Source organism: Symphodus melops (assembly GCF_947650265.1).
Source record: "Symphodus melops genome assembly, chromosome: 19".
Lineage (NCBI taxonomy): Eukaryota > Metazoa > Chordata > Actinopteri > Labriformes > Labridae > Symphodus > Symphodus melops.
The window spans coordinates 15,456,072-15,466,676 of record NC_136709.1 but is presented as its reverse complement, the minus strand read 5'-3'; the positions used below and the strand labels follow the sequence as shown (position 1 = coordinate 15,466,676).

The 10,605-nt window shown below is 40.3% G+C and overlaps 1 protein-coding gene across 1 annotated transcript; it reads right to left on the bottom strand.

The window, feature by feature from the left end:
• Positions 1-273: 273 nt before the first annotated feature.
• On the bottom strand, positions 274-9,079 carry foxo3a (forkhead box O3A). Its single transcript, XM_079370691.1, has 2 exons — positions 7,560-9,079; positions 274-2,342 (listed from the first exon to the last, which is right to left on the bottom strand). Exons 1-2 carry the CDS (start codon positions 8,112-8,114, stop codon positions 1,029-1,031), a joined length of 1,869 nt encoding a protein of 622 aa, XP_079226817.1. The 5' UTR covers positions 8,115-9,079; the 3' UTR covers positions 274-1,028.
• Between the last annotated feature and the right edge of the window lie 1,526 nt (positions 9,080-10,605).

The window sequence follows — 10,605 nt, the reverse complement described above, 5'->3', positions numbered from 1 at the left end:
AGTCTGTATGGGTGGTTCATTTCATCCAAATAGTCTTAAGTGTTTGCTAAATGATGTCATCTATAGCTAACGATGTTGCTTCCTGCTAAACATGTTTTTTTAAATCTCTATACCAAACTGTACTTCCAATATTGCAGTAAGTAGGAGAGAAAGAGGAGGAGGAAAAGGAGGGGGGAGGGGGGAGATTGTGAAAAGGGATCTGCAGCAGAAACACCATATTATCAAGACTTCAGTAATGCACCTCTTCAGAAGGAATATTCACAGTTATGTCACTAAAATCACAGGGTAAAATTTACTAAATGAAAATAAAACATTACATACAAAAACCACAAAATGTAGATCAGTTCACATCTTGATAACATTTTGACCTCTACAGATTGATATTTGGTGTGTGTGACTCTGTGCATCATGGGAAAAAAAGCTTTTCATTAACACTTGTTTTTTTTTTTTAAATGTTTAGTCCATTCAGGCTACGTCTTTCAAAGAAACTTTGAAAAATAAAAAGCATGTCAAGTATCCTCCACTGGAACGTAATAATGTAACATTCTCTGCAGCTTATTTCTGTAAACAGGCCGTCAGTCACAACAGGCTGACAGCTGGTTTGGCAAAAATGTTGTTGTAGCTATGAAAGGGTGTGAAAGAGGGGAGAGAGCAGAGTGAAAACATAATTCATCTTCAGTTTCATATATCACTTAGTGATACTTTGAGTGATTCCCTGAGACTAACACGAGTTGATGCTTTTCATATATTTTAACAAAATGTCCTGTATTTCTATTCCAGTCTATACTGTTGTTCACGACACCCAGGCATTGATCTTTTGAAAGATGTTTTTCTCCTCTTTGAAGACACCATTGTGTGTCTTAGACACTTAAATACAGTACCGAACTTAATGCCTCACATAAGAAATAACATAAAATACTACATGAATACACGTTAACATATTTTCCCTCGAGTTGCACAATGCAGGACAATGAACCCCAATTTACACCCCAACTCCTTTTTTCATACCACAGCTCTGACAGAGCTTCTCAGCTTGGGACCCAGCTGTGAGGGGAGGTCTGTTTTGAGCTGGAGAAGCTTCCTGAATTCCTGTTGCCGCTCTGGGCAGAGGTGAGGCAGGAGTCGAAGCTGAGGTCCAAGCAATCTGCGTCCATCAGTTCATTGCGGATGATGGAGTCCATGTCACACTCGAGACTGCCGTTGAACACGTCGAGGTCCAGTTCCGCAGGAAAGCGATCCTGGCCAGTCAAGCCAGAACCAAGCTGCATAGAGGTGTTCTTGCTGGGAGACTTTAGGTGCGGTTGCTTGGCATCGCGGTGTCCAGCGTCTGTGTCAGAGGTTGACAAGCCAGCTTGCCAACCAGGCACTGAAGACCTTTGGCCCTGACCAGCACCAGTGTGGTTCACCAACATGTGGTCTTTGCGGAGCAGCATGGCGTTTCGTCTGGAGTTCTGCAGGGCAATGGCGGTGCTAGCCTGCGACATTAGTGGGTCAGACTGGGTGAGCATGACGTTGCTGTGGCCGTGAGAGTCTAGGCTGAGAAGATCCTGCAGGGTCTGGTGGTCACTGAAGTGAGAAATGCAGGAGAAGGTGGTCTGCTTGTTCTCCTGGATGGTCTGCATTGGGGATTGGCGCAGGCTTGTGATGGACGGTGGGCTAAAAAGAGGGTTAGGCCCATAGCTGCCAGAGGGGCTACCCAGACTGCTTCCTGAGCAGCTGAAGGTAAACACTGAGCTCCCCTGACCGTTGGCTCCATTGTCTTCCTCTCCAGGAGGAGGCTGCTGGGACGCTGTCAGGCTGATATTGTCTAAAAGGTCGTCCATTAGGTTGTCAGAGAGCCCGTCGTTGAGGTTCATGGTACCTGCCAGGTCTGAGAGGCCCGTGGGACCTGTGGACGGGGACATGCTGCTGGGACTGGAGTACAGCATTGGGGAGAGGGGTGAATCATCATCAGGCACCTCATCTAGTTCCAGGTTGGCCAGGATTGGGGACAGACGGCCGCTGAGTGTGCTGGCATTGGAATTGGTCCGGGAGCGGAAATCTGTCCAGGCGTCTAACTCGTCACTGCTGCGGGAAGTCGGACTTCCTGTCCATTTGGAGAGGCTGGATGTGCTCTCTGAGCTGCCGTCTTGAGCTGCCTGCAGAGAGGCTTTCTTCTTGGTGGCACGTCCTCGGGCTCCTTTGATGTACTTGCTGTTATCCATTGATACAGCCCGTCTTCTGGGAGCTTTGCCTCCTTTCCCACCTTCTGGGTTGACCATCCACCAGGAGCTTTTCCCTGTTCCTTCATTCTGGACCTTCACGAAACGACTATGGAGGGAGAGATTGTGTCGGATGGAATTCTGCAATGAAACAAAAGAGAGCAATCATTGAATGGTTTATTTGCCTGCAAATACTTGGCCATTAGATCTGATTGGTATAACTAATATGCTTTTTTGAAAAAGGATCTGCAGAGGCACGTTTAAAAATTTGTAAACAAACAGATAATCAAATTTTATCGTTGCTATTGCCATACTTTCACAACAATCAACAATAATAGCACTGCAGTGTTTCTTTTTTGCACCTCACACTGTGACCTATTTCTGGATTCTCAGAAAGGTCTTCAGGATTTTCCTGGAGATGTTCCCAACCATGTACAAAATGAAACAGCTGGAGTCTGCGAGACTGGCCTTCAATAAGTCAAACTACAATAACACAAGGAGAAAACTGCAGTGATCGCTGCAGACCAAAGGAAAGCTTCACCGGGAGAGGGTCCAGCATAATTCTCTTAAGCCTGAATTAACTTGAGTAAACTGAGTTCCTGTTTAAATCCATCTCTCAGTAGATTAAACTAAACAAACACTAAAACAAGCTACTATAAATACATCAAAAGTACATCTGCTTACATGTGTGCATGTCCTTCATAGTATGAATCATGTAAATGCAGCTGTAAATAAGGTTACTTTTTGATGACAAAGATCACAAATGAGCATTGGATACTGTTATTGTCTGAAGGCAACGAGTCAATGGAATGACCCGCTGAGATCAAACTTCTAGCAAAGCCCTTGCTTCAAGCCAATTAAGGGATTAGGCCAAACACAACCAAACACTTTCATCAGTTACAACAACAAAACATGTGATTCAAAGAACAAAAAACTTCAGGTACACATTTTTTTTAATACTCATTACCATGGAGCACAATAAGCATAAACTGTTTTTCCTAATTAAACAGACAATGAATAGCTCACACACATTGCAGGGCTCCAATATCCACTTATTGAATATCGCGCCAGTGTGAAATGTTGAGCACAACTGCCCTTCATCAGGCTTTTGCTAATCACTCAGAATCAAGCAATGATCTTCTAAGAAGGTTACAGTTCTGAATTAAATATATATATATATATATATATATATATATATATATATATATATATATATATATATATTTATTATTTTAAGTAAAATCTCAAAGAAACTGCCAGTGTGCTAGTTCATCTGTCAAGACTTTAGCACTTCTCTTCACTGTAGTCCAATCAGTTTCTTCAGAATACAAAATCTTTATAAAGTTCATTAATATTAAAATATGTTTATAATATTACATAAAGGTCTGGGAAAGACATAGCCTATTGTAGAGAGTTAAAGGAGGCAAGAAATACCACTAAGGTCAGCAGCCAGTTAGCTAGCAGCTTGCTAACAGTTATTCTGGATCCGCCCAAAGGTAACAACCAGTTGCTTCTCAAAACCTCTGAAGCTCACAAATCAAAAAGTGATATTCTGTTTAATAATCTACACAAAAAGGCTAGGCTAAAAAAAGTTTTCCAGTTTTATGCAACTAAACATTATCGCAAAGTGGTGACAAAATATTACTTTCAAAGACAGGTAACACATTTAGTCTGTTTAAAATAAGCTATTTGTTATACATTAGCATTGTACAGTAGATTTTAGTTACTCTATTAAAGATGGATGGATAAAGATGGATTATACTAACCAAAGAGTATAGATACAAATCTTAAGTCCTTAGAGAACATATTAAGCTAGCGTTAGCTGGTTATTGCTAACAGTTAGGCACACTTTGTCAGTAGGTAACAAATTCTGATAGTGCATTTAAAACTGGGAAAGCATTATAACACAATGTATTTTCTATTTAAAACACATTTTCACATTTTAAAGAGAAAATGCCCTGCCCTAATTTCGGGATAGTTTCCTGTTGTTCAGTGTTTTAGTAATAGGCAAAGCTAAGTTGCTTTCTGTCAGCAGTGTCCAATTATTTCTTTTAAAACATTTTCTGACATTTGGCCAGTTTTACAAAAACCTCAGTAGTCTTCTACAGCAGCTTGGTTGATAGTGTAGCTATTTTAAGTAAACGTTAATTTGTTTGGGACTGTTTAATAGCATCAAGTCATTAAGCATTAGTGAGTATTTACAGCATAAGGATTGTGTATTTCACTGAACTGAAAAGTAACTACAGTGCCCATTCCTTTGTAACAAAACAACCATGTGAACCAGTGCAACATTTTTGTTCATGATTGTTTTTTAGCTACAATGGAGTCCTAATCCATACTACACAGATGATTCTTGTAAGGATGGACAGACAGTTAGTTTTTGTCTTAGTCTTTAATCTTTGTGTTGGTTATAAGAAAATTATTATATCGCTAACCTTAACCTGCAACCTGATCTTTTACTAACCCTGCTCCAAAGTGGCTTTAACCATTGGGTGTAGCAAGCTCAATAAACAAAATGTGTTTAATATTTGATTTTTTGTTTGTTTTTTTTTTTGCAAAAAGGAGTGCTTAAAATGTCAAAGATATGCAGATGTTTAACCCAAAGCAACCTTAACTGTGCATGGATTGATATAAACCTATTTCCAGCAGGATCTGAGTATTAAGTTGTATTTAATTCAAATTGAAAAAGAGCATGTTTTTAGATGTACTTATGGGGTAGAACTGCCACAAGTAATTTCCAATAAAACATGTCTGATGTATAGCTTAACAGGAGTACTTTATAAATGCTGAAATGTACGGTAGTGACTTCATTTTTAAAGTCATGGGAGGGTTGGCACGATAAAGTAACACCTGTCCTGCTCAGTCCAATGAAATCTAATACCACAGTACCCCTGCAATAAATAAATGAATGATGGATGAGCCTGTCAGAGAGGTTTTTTAATCAATGCTATAGTCAACAATGAGACCGTAATTTGATTGTTTTAAATTGTCTTAGTGTATTGGATTGTGTAATGGTACAGCACACGGACAATAAAAGTTTCACTTGTATACTACACTGAACTGTACAATAATGATGCTTAAAACATTATAGAACGTCAAAGAATAAAATTGTCCCCCCTTTCATGCAACTAAAGGCTACTGGTTAATTACACTGAGGTGTTTATTACAGCGTTGTTTAATTTAAATATGTTGTGAGATTATGTTTTCTATGTTGTATTTCAAACTATTTAAAGTTTGCTATTGTATAAAGTAAATACTTATCCTGGGCTATTTGTGTAAATCACAACATTCCTGTTATATTCTGGGTGACAAAACAAACAGAAGTACTCATCTAACACAACCAGGCATGCTGGTTAAAAACAAATCAAGCAGATGATTTGTATCCAAAGAATTTCAGGGATGATTTAAATTAGTTGAATGCTGTTCAGGTAGCTCCAGTATGGAGCCATACAACTATCAAAGATAAATCACAAAGAGCTACTCCTGTCTGCCCCTCCCCCACGCAGTCATAACTGCACTGCTGCAGCAGCACCCTTTCAGCAAAGCCTTGTTCTGAGCGGAGGACTGGAGTGATGCCAGTTTAGCCAGAGCCGGATCCAAAGAGAAACACTGAGCTTCTCTCTCTTTCACACACACACACACACACTGCCACACATTGACCTACATAATTTATAGTCAGCTGATTGATTCTTGTGCCCGAGCCACTTGAAAAAAAGAGAGGGTGGCACACAGCAGAGCTGAGTCGCTGGTCATCTCTACTGGAGCTGTTTGGATTCACAACAAGATAGGATATCTAACCTCAGGTTGGCACTTCACACAAATGGAATCTGGTTATATACTGGTTAGCAGCTGTATTGGGAAGTGTGATAGTTATGGATTTACAACCTGTAAAGCAAGAACGTAGGACTGAGGAAGATAAAATGAATAGCTTTGGACGCAGACTGCCGAAGTGAGGATCCAAAATATTGTGCTGCATTCCTGCTTTTACATCCATAGCTTACATTTCCTGCACACAGTCCCTCTTACAGTTGACCACATTTTAACTCATTGCCGACTGTCACACAGCTACAAGCGCATCTCCTCAGAAATGCTGATGTCAGCAATTTAGAAACCCTTATTTTAACCCTTTCTTCTGCAAGCCAATATCTGCCTGCAGCCCCTGACTGAATTGGTGGCAAACAAGCAAGCAAACATGAATGAATGAAAACCAACCACTACTAACCTGAAACATCACCTAACCAGCTGTTTCTGTGCATGCTAATCATATATTAGTGTCAATTAGTTTCCTAACACTGTCTGTATTTCTTACTACAATTGCCATCATTATGATAAGATTGAAGCACTGTCTTGACTGTAATTTCATCATGAAGAAACTCCTGGAATCAGCCTGAATCACACATCCACAGTTGTGCAGGATTACAAACCTATTTCCAGAGTTTTTCTACCCCCACCATCTAAATCCTGCAAAGCTCAAAGCTTTCATCAGACTTGATTCCATGACAGATGAATTGGTTTTCCAGGCCGGACTAATCCTTAAAATCAAACAGAAGCAGGGCCCCACTGAAGCTTGTAAGAAGCCCCTCAGCTGCTGCAGCATGAGCAGTTAGTCTGAATATGAAATACACTTTGCATTGCCTGCTTTGAGTCTCAATTCTCATACATCCTTTTTACAGGACACTAGAGCTTTCATTGCTTTCTTCTTTCAATTTGATGGCTACACCTTAACAGCAATAACAACTTTTGACATTTGTCATTTAAGACCATGTGCTTGTCAGACAGCCAAACAAAACCAAATTCTTCTCTAAGATCTAGATTATGAATTTAGCTAATTTACATGAATGAAAAAAAAAACAAGTACATATTCCTTGGAATATGCCAAGATTAATTTAATACTAAAAAAAAAGAACAACAAATCCTATCATGAATAAGGAGACTCACATGTGCCCTATGCTTCAAACACAAAAATATATCTTATAGTACACCTAATAAAGAACACCGACACCAAAATAAGTCTTAGAATAGCTTCATAATAAACAAACATAAGTGTGCCTTAACACATACCTAAGGTTAAATAATGGCTGCCAATTATAATAGGCCTTAAAAAACATAACAGGACTCAAAAAACCTTGTAATATACAGTAGCTATTTTTTAATGATGAGACCCAAATAATGAAACCTAAAAATATAACCTATTATCCATAATAAATGTTTTTACTCTGGCTGTGTCTTCTTTTAAACTCGACCTGAATTTGCCCCCTCATCCACCCCCTCCAATAAAAGATGTGTGTTTGTATGTGTTTTTACATGACCACAGTATGGTCTTTGTTTTGATGACAGCAGCAGCATGTTACCGCTCACCTTCCAGCCAGCAGAGCTGTTGCTGTCGCCTTTGTCCTTGAAATATGGCACAGACCTCACCATCCAGTCATAGATTTGGGACAAGGTCAGCCTCTTCTCGGGGGAGCTCTCGATGGCTTGGGTAATGAGGTCTGCATAGGAGTAATTGCCCCAGGCGTTCCTGCGGGCGGAGGACTTCCTCAACTGCTGGGAGGCTGAACCACCCTGAGCCGCTGTGGGGGTCTGCGCCGAGGAAGGCGAACCGTCGGCGGCCTCGTCCTTACTGGAACCCCGCTGGACCTCCACGGGCTGGGAGATGGAGCTGCCGCTCGCCTCCCGGGTTGCAACACCACTGCCACCGCTGGATTTCTGCGCGTCCCCGCTCTCAGTGCTGCCCCCGTCATCATCCTCTTCTTCAGGGATTACGTCAGTGTCATTTGTCCCGGGTTTGCCCGCACCAGACTCCGGACGGGGCAGCGGCCAAGTGCAGGACCGCGGCCGTTTCTGAGGCTCGAAATCCGGATCTATCTCAACGTTTAAGGGGGGCTCGTTGCCATCGCGCGGAGCATCAGCCATGTTCCTCGCAATATCTCGGTCACTGCACAAAGGGTTATAAAATCACTCAGGTCGCATTCCATCAATGTTGTGTGCAGGCTACAGAGGCAGTTTATTTACTATGCACGGTATGCAAATACCCAGCCTGCAGCCCAGTCCCAGCACGTGTCCGTTTTTCTATCCTCCAGCAAGGCGTCTATCCGCAGCACAAAGATCCGATCAAGGCTGACAAGCGTTAACAAAACATTGCCTTTTCTCCTGCACAGCCCACACCCTGGTCAACATGCATTGCAATTTCGCGAAAATGTGGAGTTAAATAGAGGAAGAGCCAGTCTTCTTACATGAATCCAAACGGCGTTCCTTCACAAGCGCCCGCGTCCTGCACCGCGGTCCTGCGTCGTGCATGCCAAAGAACATGAAAATTACAACACCATAATGTCACCGCATCAGCTTTATCTCTCCGCACATAGCTGCCATCTTGACCATTTCCTTTCCCCAACTTCTTTATCATCCGCGCAGAGAGCTGCCAGTCGCCTGCTGACCAGATACCATCAAGGCGGAGATTGCTTTCTCAAAAGGCCCTTTGCAGCTCGCCTTTTCTTCTTTAAAAAACGGAGCTACGCGAGACTCAAATACCCCGTGCTAGAATAAAAAAAAAAAGCAGCGATGCATTCTTGCTGAACATCTCTGGCATTTAACAGGCCAGCACGGTGTCCTCCGTGAGGCCAGCAGCCTGCAAAGACACTTCATTCAATCTGCTGCTGCTGCTGCTGTGCTTCGCGCAAACACTGCGAGGAAAAAAAAAATCCACACGATCCTGCCCCCTGGACTGTACTGAAATTAAAGTGACAGTATGGAGATGTCTGCAGGCCGATGACATCACCGTGTTCACATCACGGTAGCTTGCTCTACAAAATACTACTACGTCTGTAATTTGACTTATAAAGGAGAATCACTTTGTTATTCTTACAGCTTTTATGTCAGAAAATACTTAAAAGTATATATATATTGTTTATTTGGAAATTCGCTGTTTATTGTCTCGTAATATATATATATACTCCTTTGATTAAGGAATACAATTAAGTGTCGTAATATATATCTCATTTGGTCAAAGTACAGAGGAAAACAATTCTATTTAAACATCCTGTCTCTTATTCCAACATGTACCCTTTCTATTACAAGACATCCTAATTTCTTAACACAGAGTACGTCTCTTTACTCTGAGTGTGGCATTTGACACAACTGAGCATCACATCCTGCCATGGACACTGGAACACTTAATTGGATTCCTTTATTAAAGCAATCGCATTAACTTGGTTTCAATCCTATTTATCAGATCAATCTCAGTTGCACACATTATGATTAGCCCTCTATACAATGCCAAAGTTATTCGCAGAGTTCCACAAAGTTTGGTGATTGAACCTTTTCCATTCATTTTGTACATGCATCCTCTCATGGAAACATCATAAAGGTAAACTAAGTAAAATGTATTATTTTTGTTATGCAGACGATACTCAGTTATACTTGAATGAACCAATATGAAACCAACAGGTTAACCATAAGCACACAGATCCGAAAATTCATTTTCCAAACTTTTTTTCAGCTACAAATGGTAGAAATGGAGTTTCCAACCTCTTATGATCTAATAAAGACTTCTGCAGTTACACACAAGAAATATTGGGTTTGATTTGTTGATTTGTCATTTTTATTTTCAGTCGTTTCTTAAATAAGTCGCAAAGAATGAAAGCATTTAATGCTTGTTCATACAAGAACTGGAAAAGTGTGGAATATGTCGACAACCACAAAACTTTTCTGGTGGCTCTTACATTTATTCAGATGTAGGAATTGGACCCGAGGATTTGTATTTGACTTTGGTATTTGTAAAATCTTGGCCACCACATTGGCTTTAACAAATAAAGAAGCTTTTCCAAGGATTTCCTGAAGTGTGAAAAGAGATTTACAGGAAAAGTGAGTGAAACACTGGCTGATAACAGAATTACAGTAATACTAAATGTTCTGTTGTAAAACAAATCAGCTGACCGCTAATCTTTTAACATCAACTGTCATAATGTCAAAAATATGTTTTTCTCCAACAAGATATTTGCATGTCCATATTGTTACCATAAGATGCAATGGAAAGAAATCATAACATATGAACATGTAAGCAATTATACATTATAAAATCCAAGTTAATAGTGTTATTTGTAATTAACTAAAATGAAAAAAATAAATAAATAAAAACTAAAACACTTTTCTAAAGTTTGTTTTGTCTTTTGTAACAAACACTTTACATCATGATTTTAATTTCAAACTGAAACTACAAACTACTTTATCACAATGAAATACAAACATGGAAGACCTGAAGTTTGTTTAGGACAGACTTTTTTTATGGGTTACAGATTTCATCACAGACGGTGAGGTAAATTTGTTTTTTTGAGCTGAATCACTCTAAACATATCCCTTACTTTACAACACTAGATTAAAGTGATAAGGAATGGTTTTGCTGTTGACC

Coding starts and splice junctions, on each gene's coding strand:
- foxo3a (XM_079370691.1), bottom strand. CDS start 8,114: ATGGCTGATGCTCCGCGCGATGGCAACGAGCCCCCCTTAAACGTTGAG. Junction 2,343..7,559: donor ACAGCTCTGCTGGCTGGAAG/GTGAGCGGTAAC, acceptor GTTTCATTGCAG/AATTCCATCCGACACAATCT.